This window comes from Lissotriton helveticus, chromosome 4_1, assembly GCF_964261635.1.
Source record: "Lissotriton helveticus chromosome 4_1, aLisHel1.1, whole genome shotgun sequence".
In the NCBI taxonomy this organism is placed as follows: domain Eukaryota; kingdom Metazoa; phylum Chordata; class Amphibia; order Caudata; family Salamandridae; genus Lissotriton; species Lissotriton helveticus.
The window spans coordinates 561502781-561516257 of NC_136063.1; the positions used below are offsets into that span (position 1 = coordinate 561502781).

The following is a 13477-nucleotide window of genomic DNA, read 5'->3' on the forward strand; positions in this document are numbered from 1 at the left end:
TGAGTGAGTAACTAAGTCGGTGCAGAGGGACAGATCCCCTGAAAAGCAGGTGTTCAGTGAAATACAACATAGACTTGGCAGTATATTATCACACAGCTGTATAGTTCCATTTAGCATATGAACACACAGGGGTTTACTGAGCTTTCATTCTTCTGAGGTTCATTGATACTCAATTAAATTGGGTAATAGCTGCTGTTACTACCAAAAGTTGGTAGAAGCACACATCAGGGTAAAATACTATACAAATGAATAGTAATAAAATGACTTCATTTAAATTAGTGGGAATGACAATAAAGCATGCGAGCCAATTGTGCCACATATCCACTGATCCATGCATCCCATTAAAAGGTTAATTTGGTAAATTATGTCTAATACATCTAAAAAAACAATCAGATGTCATCAAGCAAAGCAATATTCTAGAAGGTCTATTGTTGATGATAGTTAACAATGCAGGACTGCTTAAAGATATTATTTTTCCTTTACACTGGATGGCCTCTTTAACCTCCCCAAAAGCACAGAAATACAGGTAAAACCAACTCTGTCCTTCAAAAGAATCTCAGCTGCCATTAACACTCCTCATATTATGTTGAAGGGGCAATAGTCAACTTCAGTAGGTTACTTTGCTACATTGTTGACCTAGAACAAATCATATGCAACACCTTCAGTGGCCTCACAGCTTCAAATCTACTGAAGGAGAAGTCTAGGGTTAACAGGGCGGAGTGGAATGAATGTCTGCATTAGGTGAGTACATTTTCCCTACAACAGTACCTGGTGGTGAATAGATGTTGGGCAGTGTCAGTTGGTGTCAATTGATGAGTGACATATGTGGAAGCTGAAAATCTCTGAATAGGCACAAGGATAATCATTTGGGTTTATTTATCAATGAAGTTCACAGACATTGCTCTTGAAGTTGTCCTTAGTTTCTTTCAACGCTCAAAATATATCAGTCCATAGCTCTTTGTTTGTCTGTGGGTGACTTATTAAGTTTCTGGTGTAGAAGTTGGCAGAAAGTGGGATCTGGTGAGGTGTGGTCAATAGGAAGTCACTGAGGAATAATTCTATCAGGAAAGAGGTGCTCGAATGATGAGTCACAGACTGGGATTAATTGTCTCCTATGCTCAAAATCCTCAATTAACTACAGTTTCAGGTATGCCGTCTAAAGAGAACAAAAACACCTTTTCACTGGTGTTGTACCACCACATATTCCTTCAGTCCCTTCCATCTACATACTGTAGGATGAAATACAAGCCGTTGGATGACGCAAGATTCATTCCGGTGGAGGAAGGGAATGCTGACATGGTACTACATGCCAAGACAGTCATTGCTGAGGTGCAGAGCGTACTAGCCTCACTCTAGCTTCTGCAGGTTGATATTCAATTCTAAAAAGACTCCGGATTCACTTCAGCCTCCTCTATATCCCTCTCAAATTAAATGCATCATATTTCTGCTCTTCTGACCAGTGGTGGCTCGCACAGCTTTCGCTGCGGGGCAGTGAGGTGAGGCGGGGCTGTGGCTGGGGCAGGGTGTGGGGACAGTGGAATTCGATATATACGACGGGAAAGTGGAGAGCAAATAAATAAATACACAAATTCACTTACCTTGCGTTCGCCGCATCGCGGAGTCGGTGATGCGGCGAGTGCAAGGTAAGTGGTTTAATTAATTAATTTTTTTACTCTCCTCTTTCCCGTCGTATGTTGAATTCCATTACCCTCCACCCATCCTCACCCCCTCCCTGCCTCACTGCCTGCAGCGAAACCTGTCCAAGCGGCCACTGCTTCTGACTGTAGTATTAGTAGCTGATACTCCTGCTCCTTTTCTGTTCTTCAGAAGGCTTCTTTCAGCCACCCATGGAAAGTATGAAGAGGCAAGGTGAAAAAGATGGTCATTTCCAAGCAGTACTAACATATACCCATCAGCCATCAGCACTAATATAAGCTTGGGCATGCTTGCAGCTAAGGCATTTGGTTCTTGAACGCTCTTCGCACAGGTTTACAGACCACAGGCAAAGAGGCTGGTTTCCTCTGCTTTGAGGATCAGAGCCACAAGTTAATCAGCAAGAACTCCGATATTGTATGAGAACAAGTGACACAGCAAGCTGTTGATTCCTCTATGTCTGCCCCATCATGTGTCGATCGATTCACTCTAGTTGCCATTGCAGTTAGTGCTTAAGGAAACAACTCTGCTCACCATTAATTTCAGCCAATCCACAGGCTACAGAATGCTTGGTTACCCTCACATGATAAGCATTTGAGCTGGTGGATCCCAGAGTCATGCGCAGCACTGAGGTGGAATGGACCATTAGTAACAGGAAACAACTCACAAAGGGCTTCTTCTACCTATTGCCTATTTTCAACATTGTTTAGTGAGAAAATAAGTTTTTATCACCCATACATACAAATTAACAAATAATGCTTTAGGAAAATATTATTTAATACACGGTTCAGTAAATGCTTCAATGTTTTAGAATTTAAATTGATCTAGACGTTTACTCTGGGGATTCACACACACCATTTTCTAGGGCAATAGCAGGCAAATTGAAATGGGACGGCGTCTATATTTTGCAAAGCAGTGAGCATAATCTTGGCTGATCAATTAGATTCTTAATACAGTGAGACTAGAAGTAGTCAAAGGTGGATAGAGCATGCAATGGAAAGGTACCCTGATGAGGGAAAATATTACATTGTATAGAGCCTGAGATTCCTAAAAGGCTGCCATGTGCCATATTTAATTTTTCTTTTTCATGTAAATCACAGTCTTATCATAAACTTCCTAGTACTGGGATGTGTCCTGCTAAGTACATAGTAATGAATTGTCAGTTCAGTGGTGGAATTAACACGTTATTTGGAATAACCGAGTTTTCCATTTTTATGAAAGATTCAAATGGATTCTTCTTGTTGCAATGGTATGTTCAACGATTTCCAAAGATCCACCACCTGGGCCCGTAAAACTCTGCGTTTGTTTATTAATTCTGACTATGCCAGTTCTGAAGGAGGTATTTCTCATCAGAATATAGATTCTGGGGGCTGTTAGAGCTAGAATATATTATCCTGCTCAACCACCTGTCTTCAACACAACATTGAATATCCTGAAACTCATCTTGCGTGCTGGAGGTTGTTTAATTAAGGACTTAACGAAGTTACACAACATGAAATGAAGAAATGCAAGAGGAAAATGACCAGAAGACAGTCCTAGTCCAACTCTGCACCCAGGAACAGTAACCTACAATATCAAATTTGCTCCACATCTCCAGTAATTCAGAAAAAATTAAGTCACTTCTTTCTAAAGAACTTTAACACCCAACACCAAACGCAACCTGCAGTCTTCTTGCTTTTTTAAACATCCTTGAAGCATATCCATGTATGTTTGGCCATTGTACAGTGCTCGCTTGCCTCCTAGCTAGATAGAAACACCAGACTAATCTCTCACATGGCCTTTGACATGTCAACAAAAGTTGTGAACTTAATTTATTTCTCCACTGCAAACCAATGCAGGTTCATCAATGCCAGTGTAATATGATCTCACTAGTTGTTGATAATGAACCTGACTGCCACATTCTGTATGTCTGATAACCATTGAAATAAGGTATTAGGTAAGCTAAGACACAATCTATTACCACTGAGTCTAAAATTAAAGCCCATTGGTCCTTAGGAATATAGGGTGAGAATCTGGGAATGATCCTCAACTGGCCATGGAATTTATTTGAGGGACACGTTTTTATTCAACCACACATCAGAATTAGTATTATTGGTAGCGGAGATGGCAACGCAAGTATATGTCAGGCCAGGAAGTTCCACTACAGAAGGAATTGCTATAATTTATAAAAGGCTCTCTTGTAATCCCATTCTGCTGCATGTAATTGCTGAATTTTCAATGGGCCACCAATTCCAAGCAGGATTGCAATAAAATGTACGCTAATGGATTGACAGAGTCAATGCTCAACTTTAACCTTGGCTCATCCACTTAGACAATGAGATCAACATTGACAATCAGCTTTTCAAGAGGTCTCATGAATATGTTGATATGTTGACTAAGAAAGAGCCCAAGGAAGAACTTTGTGGAAAACCCTCAAGTGATATTCTGGGGAGCAGTTCGAAATTGTACTGGGGTCATCTCCCTATGTAAGCAGATATCAAGGATCAATGTTATTCAGTGCAGAGGGCTGCTCCTATGATCTGTTTCTTGAAGATATTCCAGGAGTACCAGGCGAACCATCCTATTAACTACTGCTGGCATAAGATATATGATTGCTGCTGAAGAAACCACCCCTGTTTTGACAATTTTCGTAGATTATCTAGGAAGGCGTGATTAACGCGTCAGTGTTCCATGGGATTGAAGCCATTGATTCCTTCAAACCATTGGAGTTGTTTAGGGAGTACTGTCTCCAGCGCTTTGGCCACATATGGCAGGTTCTAGATTGGGGGTATATTATCTAGATCCAAAGAATGCAGAGACTTTTAATGTGTTTTCAGAAAATTGCAAAGCCAAACATTTTGTATAATACTAGCATCAAAGCATACGTTACTGATTGGCTAGTAAACAAATCCGCGGGACTTAGTTAGAGCCATGGAGTAACATTTGTGTCCCGTAAACAAATCACATTTTAGGTTTTCCATTTACCAAGGGACCCGCAGTTCTAGCAAGTTGATTGTTTCTCAAGACGAGCAGTCAGTGTGGGAAGAGAAGGAGGGGTAGGTTTAGGTGCACTATGGTATGAATTATACAGTTTAGCTAGTGCAATTCTTGTAGGTTTTCGAGTGCATATTGGCGTTAGAAGTCACTCAAGTTCAGTCAATTTTCTACGATTTCCCTCTTCTAGAAGCAACACAGACCACCTTAAAGAATGATCATCTATTCCTGTCGTCACGAGGGGCAAGCTATAATATGAAATATATTAAAGCCTGAAGCATATAAAAAAAAAACTTTTGCTCACTTTCCACTGCATGTATACATAGCGAGTCAAACTCGGTTCCATAATGAACATAACAACAAAACTATTGCACTGAAAAAAGAAAGCCAATTGCCTCAAGGGATTAAAAATGCGACCAAGAAGGAAGACATATAAACGCATCAGCATAGTTAATTCATTGTTTCTGTAGCTTGTTCTTTCCCTTGCAGACACTATTATGTACGTCATGCAGGCATGACTGTTATTAAGTCATTAGGGGAATGTGGTTTGCATGCATCCCTTGGTACTATTGGTATAAATTACATTTATTTATATCTATCAACGGCGCCGAGACTCCTCTTTCCTCTCCAGTTTGTCTTTTATGGAAGGAAAGCATTTTATCCATTATAGCATTGTCTTATTCCTGTTACAGCATTTTCATGTATTTTAAGAAATCTTAAAACATTAAAAACAATTAGATTTTATAATGTATTAATATAATTGATATTATCTCAAGATCGCACCAATATGGTTAAATTGCAATAATGCTTCTCCTCAACGTGGCCGACTCCAGGAGTCTCTTAAAATCAGTAATATAAGACCTCTTTCAAAGAAGGGAGGAGCAGAATCCTTAAAAAGAGAAAAGTTCCAATCAATAATGCATCTCTTCTTTATGTTGAAGCTGCTGGAAAAATGTGTTGCTTACAAATATTTGCACATGTTAACAAAAACAAACTGTTAGGACCTCCCTATTTAGGCATAAGAACAGTCAAAGCACTGAATCCAGTTTGCTTAAGGTAGTAGCCGACTCTCCACCTCTTTGACCGGGGAAAATCCTGTTGCCATATTTGCCCTGAAGGATCTTTCCTCATCATTTGATACAATTGATCACTGCACCTTTCTATTCATTCTCTGAGAATGAATGGGCTTTGAGGGAACTGTCCTAAATTTGTCAAAATCCTGTCTCTCTAATCTGTTCCACCAAATAAGAGTAGGCAACTTTATTTCCAAAATCATCTCCATCACCATTTGGAGTGCTACGTGGTTCTGTTTTAGCTCCTTTCTTATTTAATCTATATGCTTATCCTCTGAGATTCTACCTGCACAAACATGGTGTTCCCTTCTGTTAATACGCTAATGGCACATAGATTTGCATGCAAGTGCACTGTTACAATAGCCTCCAAAACTACTTATTGGCCTCTCCGAAATCAAAGTAAGATGAATAAGATACATCTGAAACTGAATGCTAAAGAAATTGGAATCATTATTTCTCTGTTCAAAAACCTGCTATGCCTGCCTACCAATAGAGCAGACCAAAACTCTCATTGACATAGGAATTTATCCCGCAAGGATCACTTCAGCAAAATCTATGTGTGTGTCATTGGTCTTGCAGCTTAATTTGGCTTCACATATCAGGGCACTTGTCAAAGTTGCTGTGGATAAATTGATTATTAGTTCGGGTGGATGTTAGTCCACGACAGGTAATAATGTAACTATTCTTGTTACATCCAGTAAAGGTTGCATGAATTGAAACTTGAGCTCAACCGTAAGTTGTTATGGAACAAAGCAGACAGTCTTAACTTAAGAGAATGTGTCAATCATTTAGAAGTACCAAAATAGTTTAAAAGTCAAAAATACAACACAAAAAAAATCCCACTCGAATTAAGAAAATAGAGAATGTTTTACTTTTAAAAAAAGGTACCAAAATGACAGAAATCCAACAACGGGAACTGGAGACATGATTTTTTAAGGTTTAAAATAAAAATAGCGCCAAAAAGTGAAAAGTGACACTGGGCAAACGTTTTCAAGAAGGTCCTCAGTGAGGCAAGGCTGCAGACTGATCTGAAGATGGGCTCGTCGATGATAGGATGACAAAGGACGACATCTTGATGGAGACGTCAACACAGGCGGAAAAAACTCAGAGCTGGAAAAGTCTGGAGTTTGCGCCAAGGTAGTCATTGACATGGATCGGATGCTGTTCTGCATCAGGCCTAGTGAAGATTTTTGCCTTCGGCCTTCGACTCCTTTCTGGAAGTCGAATCCCTTTAGTGAAGCAAGGCTGCAGGCTGTAGCCGAAGGGGGCTCAATATCGTCAGATGATGGTTTGCATTAGGCCTGATGAATCAGATTTGCTGCTTGTTATACTTGGCATCCATAGCGTGTTTTATTCCCTAAATGTTTGCCTTCAAACCTTCTGTTTTGCTGACTTAGCTTTGCTCCGTAGAACTCTGCACACTTTACCACTGCTAACCAGTGCTAAAGTGATTGGGCTCTCCCCCTAAATCCTTGTAGAATTGGTGTATATCCAATTGGCATATTTAATTTACTTGCAAGTTCCTAGTAAAGTGGCACTACCTGTGCCCAGGGCCTGCAAATTAAATGCTTCTAGTGGACCTGCAGCACTGATTGTGCCACCCACTTAAGTAGCCCTCTACAATGTTTCAGGTCTGCCATTGCAGCCTGTGTGTGCAGTTTTAAACTGCCATTTTGACCTGGCAAAACAAACTTTTAGCCAGGTCAAACCTTCCTTTTTAATGCATAAGTCACCACTAGCATAGACCCTTGTCAGTCTAGAGGGCAGAGTGTAGTTAAAAATTTGGACATGTACTTTTAAGTTTACATGACCTGGTAGTAACAACTCTCAAGTTCGTTTTTCACTTCTGTAAGGCCTACCTCTCTCATAGGATAACATTGGAGTTAACTTATTACATTTAGTAAGCTGTAACTTCCGAATTTGAACAGGAAACCAGTTTATATTTGGTGTCTTTGGCATTGTAATGAAAACCCTTCCCCCACCAAATGTTTTTGCAATTCACCCGTTCCATTATTTCCCTTAATTTGGCCATCATATTAGGCTTAGCAGGCAGTCTTGAGGGGTATCTGTCCATCCGCCCATGTAGTGTGCACTTAAAATCACCCTCCCAGACAAGCGGGACACCCACATATGGAAGCAATTCCTGCTATATCTCAAGGAAGAACATCTCATCGACAGTGTTATGGGCATACACATTCAAGAGGCACATCTCCGCCCCATTTAGTAATCCATGCACAATCAATGGTTCAATGTCTGCATTAAATCCCCCCGACCTCGAATGGGAGCTGCAGGCAATCCAGATCAAAACACCCCTAACATAGAGTATGTGGAGGAGTGCAGTTGCCCCCTCCATCATGTGTAAAGTAAAGTAAAGTAAGTATACTTGTAAAGCGCACTGTTACCCCATCTCGGGGTGTCCTGGTGCTGTATACCGCTGGGGAACCCGTCCTGGCTTTTCCTGTGAGATGATCCCTCCTGGGCACCAAGGTGAAGCCAGGCATCCCCGGCGTTGATGGGCCGTTGTGGCGATTAAGCAAGCTATTGCCCAGAGTTGCAGAGTGGGACCCATGGTTAGCGTAGGCACCTCGGCGAGAATTATCGAGTCCGCAGACATTTGACCCAAGACCCTGCCGCCTCGGAAATTGAACCCTGGTCCCGGGCCGACCTCTGCTGCAGGGTCTGCCGCTTCTAACCAGTGAGCCACACTTCTCCAACATATATTTCCTGTCAACTGAGGTATATTTGGACACTGTATCTTTTGACATATAAAATGAGGCCACAAATGTTCCATATCACCAGTCTAGTACTTCCAGGCATAGTTCTCCCACTCACATTCCACCCCCTAACCCAAACCCCTCTCCACCCAGAATCCCAGGGCCCTGCCCGACCACACAATCCTCAGTCCACCACAATAGGGGGGGGGGGCACATTACTGATGCTTTGTACTGTAACTTGGCAAAGCAACTCTCCCACCCTTCGGGTAAAGACATAGATGAGCAATTGTTGCCTCCCCAACTAGTATCACAAGGTATCCCCCACCTCTTAATCTAATGCCACCCCTGCGTGCAGAAGTTCAGTTTATGGCAGGAGCCTAATGTTGCTTCCCAGTGTATTACCTTGTTTCATAAGTGGGGAGGCGGTGTCACCCTGTGTCAGCCACTAACATAAATGCCTCAGTGCTTAGCATGTCCCAAACCTACCCCTGCCAGCACACATTGCACACAATCCAAACACCCTTCTAATATGGCCATGACACCTTGTTGCTAGTCGAGTCCAGTGTGTACTCTGAGTCCAGTCTCGGGTCTCAAGAGGCATTGGCACAGATATTCGGCTGTCAGCTCGTACTTACAAAACCCAACAGACTCAGGTGTAGTAAAGAAGTGCATCCAACCCTCATGGATTGTTTTAATCTATGCTGGGTAGAGTAACATGTATCATAATCATGTATCATAATCCTGTTGCTTTCAATTTTTGTTTTCCCCCCCAAACGTCTAACGCCTTTGCTTGTAATCAGAGAAGATTCAGATCACTTGTTTCTCAAAGTTAGGAAAATTCAGATCACTTGTTTCTCAAAGTTAGGATCACCGGTTTGCCTGACAGCTTGCAGGATTGCCTCAGTCTCTGTAATTGAGGATTTTCGTGAGCACTGTTCAGGGCAATGCCCCCACGGATGGCCACGGCACTGGATCCTGGTGCTCCGTCTCAAGCGACAAGAGCTTTGGAGTAGGTTTTGTGGATTCAACCGAGCACTCCAAGAATAGATCTGGCATCTGGCTGTCCACTTCCTCCGGGTAGCCAACAGAGCAGAGATTAAAAGCACCACAAGCAACACTGTTTATCCTCCACTCTAGTCTCAAACCAGAGGGTCCACACGGAGAGATCAGTCACCATGGTCTTGAGGACAGCCAGCTCCTCCTGGAGCTTGCTGACATGTTCAGTGGCCAGCAATCACTCTGCAACCTTCCGGAGGTCAACTTGCAGCAACCTGACATTGTGCTAGTCCACTTCAATCTTATCTTGCACATTTGCGCTTGACATTTTGATGGCATCCAGTATTTGAGCACCAGTGCAACCCTGAGAATCATGAAGTGCCCCCCCCACCCCTTTTCGATCAAGGTGGGCCCCCTCCGGCACCTGTCCCCGGAGCGATAAATTGATGCATTTTGGTCTGCTAAGCGCTGCGGTCTGTCCGTCCCCATGTTTATGCACCCATGTGGGGGGGGGCACAGTTGTGCTCCAAAGTGAGCAAGGGTCTGCTGCTTTCCCCACTGCATTGTCGTCCTACTCTGCTGTCCCTCCAAGAGACTGAGGCACTGCACCAGCTTATTCCCCTTGTGTGCCGGGAGCATCTCAGCATGCCGCCACTACGCCAGCCACTCAGGGAGAGACCCTCCTGCTGCATCCGTCTGCTCAAGACCTGCTGGCAAGGATCGTTAAATGACTTCAGGGTCCATGGGGGGCCATTCCCCTGCCCCCTCACATACAGTCCAGCTTCTGAGGTGAGCATCAACAGGCCCAAACAAGCAGCAAGTCACTCACCAAAGTCCCATAGCCTATATGTGGGGCACTCTGCCACTGCAGGGCGCCCATCCAATCACCACGCCCCGGCGGACTCAACCAACTTCAAAGATGCCCAGAGTCCAGCCAGTGGCTGTTACTCGATGCCCACACTCGCCATGCCAACTCAAGTACACTTTGGCCTCTCTGTCGATCCACCATCTCCAGGGCCAAGAGGAGGTGGCCGCCAGGTTCAACACAGTTAGGATCTTGCTGCACATGGAAAAAGGGAGCCTCCTGTCTGTTGGGCACTGCAAAACACTGATCTCAGGCTCGCCTCCATGCTCAGTCAGCCGTTGGCCTTCCTAAGCTCCATCCAGGCCCTGCTGGGGTCACAGGTCTAGCGGCTCACTTTTCCCTCAGTCTGGGCAGGTAGCAGCCTCCCGGGCCACAATGGCTGCATGGAGCCTCACTGAATTAGAATACAAACCGTTCTGTCGGGTGCTAAGATTATATTTCTTGAGACAGTAAGGTTACTCAAAAGGACTATGCAAACAATAAAGGATTAATTGTAATACACACACACACACACCAAAAAGGGTATTTAAGAGCTTTTATAAATTGCTTCATTTATGGAAAATACCCAAATTTACATTTGCAAGGCTGTCATAGAATATATAACCAACACAAAGAGTATCGCCATTGGACCAAATCCATGGTCTCAAATGGGAAGAAGGGAGATGGAAAAATAACAAAAGAAGGAGTTTATCTTTTGTTAGAAGACCCCTCACTCACCAACCTGGTTGGTGACATGCTTCATCATCGGGGTCCCACCCAGACAGCCGAATGCCGTCCGGGTGTGCTGCGACACCTGATTACAGTGGAGCGGGTTTTTATGTGAATGTAGTGCAAAAAAAGGGTGATGTTAAAAACTGTCCAAGTATAGCTTCTTTGAAAATAGTTTATTCTGAAGTTACTGGACAATGTTAAAAAGCAGTGATGAGACACTAATGTTGGTTTTAATGACCAACTGTATCTATGTGATTGTGAAGTAAGGTCCTTACTTCACTGACACACATAGGTACAGTTGGTCATTAAAACCAACATTAGATGTTTCAACGCTGAATCTGCACTAATGGTGTGTCAGTGCAGGTTTTCATCAGGACTTTGACATAAAATGGACAGCTTAATTATGCACAGGTGGGCTCAAGGGGTGCCAGTGTGGTCACTCTCAATGGTAGGGCTGTAATCCTAGCAAGAGCCTGAAGTCTCCTTCACTCAGTCAGAATAAATTCAAATGGTGTAGAGGCTGTATGTATCAGGTCTCATCAATTTGATCATGATTCAGGTTTAAGTTCAAATGGTGTGGAGGCTGTGTGGTTTACGTCTCCACACTTGGTCAGGATCTGCTTAAAATTCAGATCGTGACATGAAATCTCTTCCTGCCGCTGCAGGCTGTGTATATCAGGTTTCATCAATCGATCATCAATAAGGTCTAAGTTCAGAAAGTGTTGGGGCTGTGTGATTAACGTCTCAACACTTGGTCAGGATCTGCTTAAATTCAGATCGAGACTGTGGATCTCTTCCTGCCGCTTCAGCACTTAATTCCGCTGTGTCACTGGCACCACAGCCACCCTCCACCACCAGGCTGCCGTCACTCCTCAAGGCCATTGTGCTGCTACAGCGGTGTCCAGCCAGTCGCCCATCAGGCGGTCCTCCTCCACAACGCCTATCCAGTCAGCAAGGTGTCTCCTCTCATCTTGGAGAGATGCAGCAAGCAAATGTCACTGCCTCTGGATGGATCTGAGACCACACCAGCTTGTGGCCCAGAGCAGGCTCGCACAGTCCTGTTGCACTTTCAGGCCCTCACTAGGCCACCGTGAGGCAAACCGCAGGTCGATGCCAGTTGGGCCTCAGCATTTCACCGCACCTTGGATGTCGTCCATGGCTGTCCCCACAAAATTCTTGCCGTTCAGGCCATTTTCCAGATAGCAGGCGTATCGGATTATCAAGATTTAGACAGCCCAGGACGGGATCCACGAATAGTACGCCCTGACGGCCATTTTACCAGGCAACGACCCAGCATCACCTTGATTATATAATCTCGCTGTTGTTCTTTCAAAGGATAGGTCTTATTCCATTGGATTCTGAAACCTTTTTTCTCTCCTTGGCTACTGTAAGTTTGATATTGGATAACAGAGGTAGGTGTGTGCATGTGTGTGTTAGCAATAAAATGGAATCAATTTGAAGAAACGCGGCTGGCAAAACAGTACTCGCTTTGCGAGATCTGCTCAACTGCTATAGAAATATCATTTATTATGTCATAGCTTGCCTAGCTCAATATTTAAGTACTCCTAATAAAAGAAAAAATAAATATGTGATTTTATTACAAAACGATGTGTCTTGATCCGTTTTGTAGTTGGGTCTTTCGCGCCGTCCTTTTATAAGTTCCATACTGCACAGAAAGTTTTTCATTTAAATGTACTTAACACCGGTACAGTTATATAGCATGATACATTTAATAATAAAGGTGAAGTGCAAGATCACACATGGAGACTTTATTGCCGTCATTTCTTATATTGCCGGAATGGCACAAACCATACACGTAAATGAAACCAGATGATTTACAAACCTTGTATACTAACACGTGTTAAAAACAGGCCCGCCTTCAGTTACCTTAATTGTGTGTTTATGCGCTCTGTATTTGTGCTTGTTGGCGTTTCTGCATGTGTATGCAACTTTGTCTGTGGATGAGCTGTGTTTATTGTGCGCCCGCATGCAGTGGAATACGGAAAAGGACCTCATGCTTTGGCCAGCTGTTGCATGCCCATCCGCAGGGCAGAGAGCAAGAGCGTCAACATTTATTTCCCCAGCCTTTTTTAAAGTTGGTAAGAACAACACCTAATGAAGTGGAAAAGGAATTAACTCTGCAGGCCTCGACGGCCTCCTTACGATAGGAAGTAGTTCCATACGGTAATTGATGTTTAATTCAGAACATTTTCCATTTCATTTCAGGAAGTAATTTTACAACGACTTCTGGAATATACGCAGGGAGCAATTCGCTTACAAATTCGACTGGATTTAATAGCTCCCAGCAGGTACATGTGCTGTAGAAATGTGGATTTAAAATGCATGAAATAGATTTCCCATTTTTTTCTATTCCCTTTAGCTATGTTCTTTCCTTTCTAAACTCTTTCAGAATAAAAAACAAAAAAATGAGTTTGCACAACATAATCTGCAATTTGTGATGCGATTTTTCTTCGCGTTTCTGGCTAGTGTGA

The 13477-nt window shown here is 43.2% G+C and overlaps 1 protein-coding gene across 4 annotated transcripts in view; it reads left to right on the forward strand.

The window, feature by feature from the left end:
• The window catches only part of EYA1 (EYA transcriptional coactivator and phosphatase 1), a 265134-nt gene that overhangs the window by 69334 nt on the left and 182323 nt on the right, over window positions 1-13477 (forward strand). For all 4 annotated transcript variants that reach the window (XM_078687154.1, XM_078687153.1, XM_078687155.1 and 1 more), the window contains one exon: window positions 13212-13294. In XM_078687154.1, coding sequence (XP_078543280.1) covers window positions 13212-13294 — 83 coding nt within the window. The remainder of the gene's footprint in view (window positions 1-13211; window positions 13295-13477) is intronic.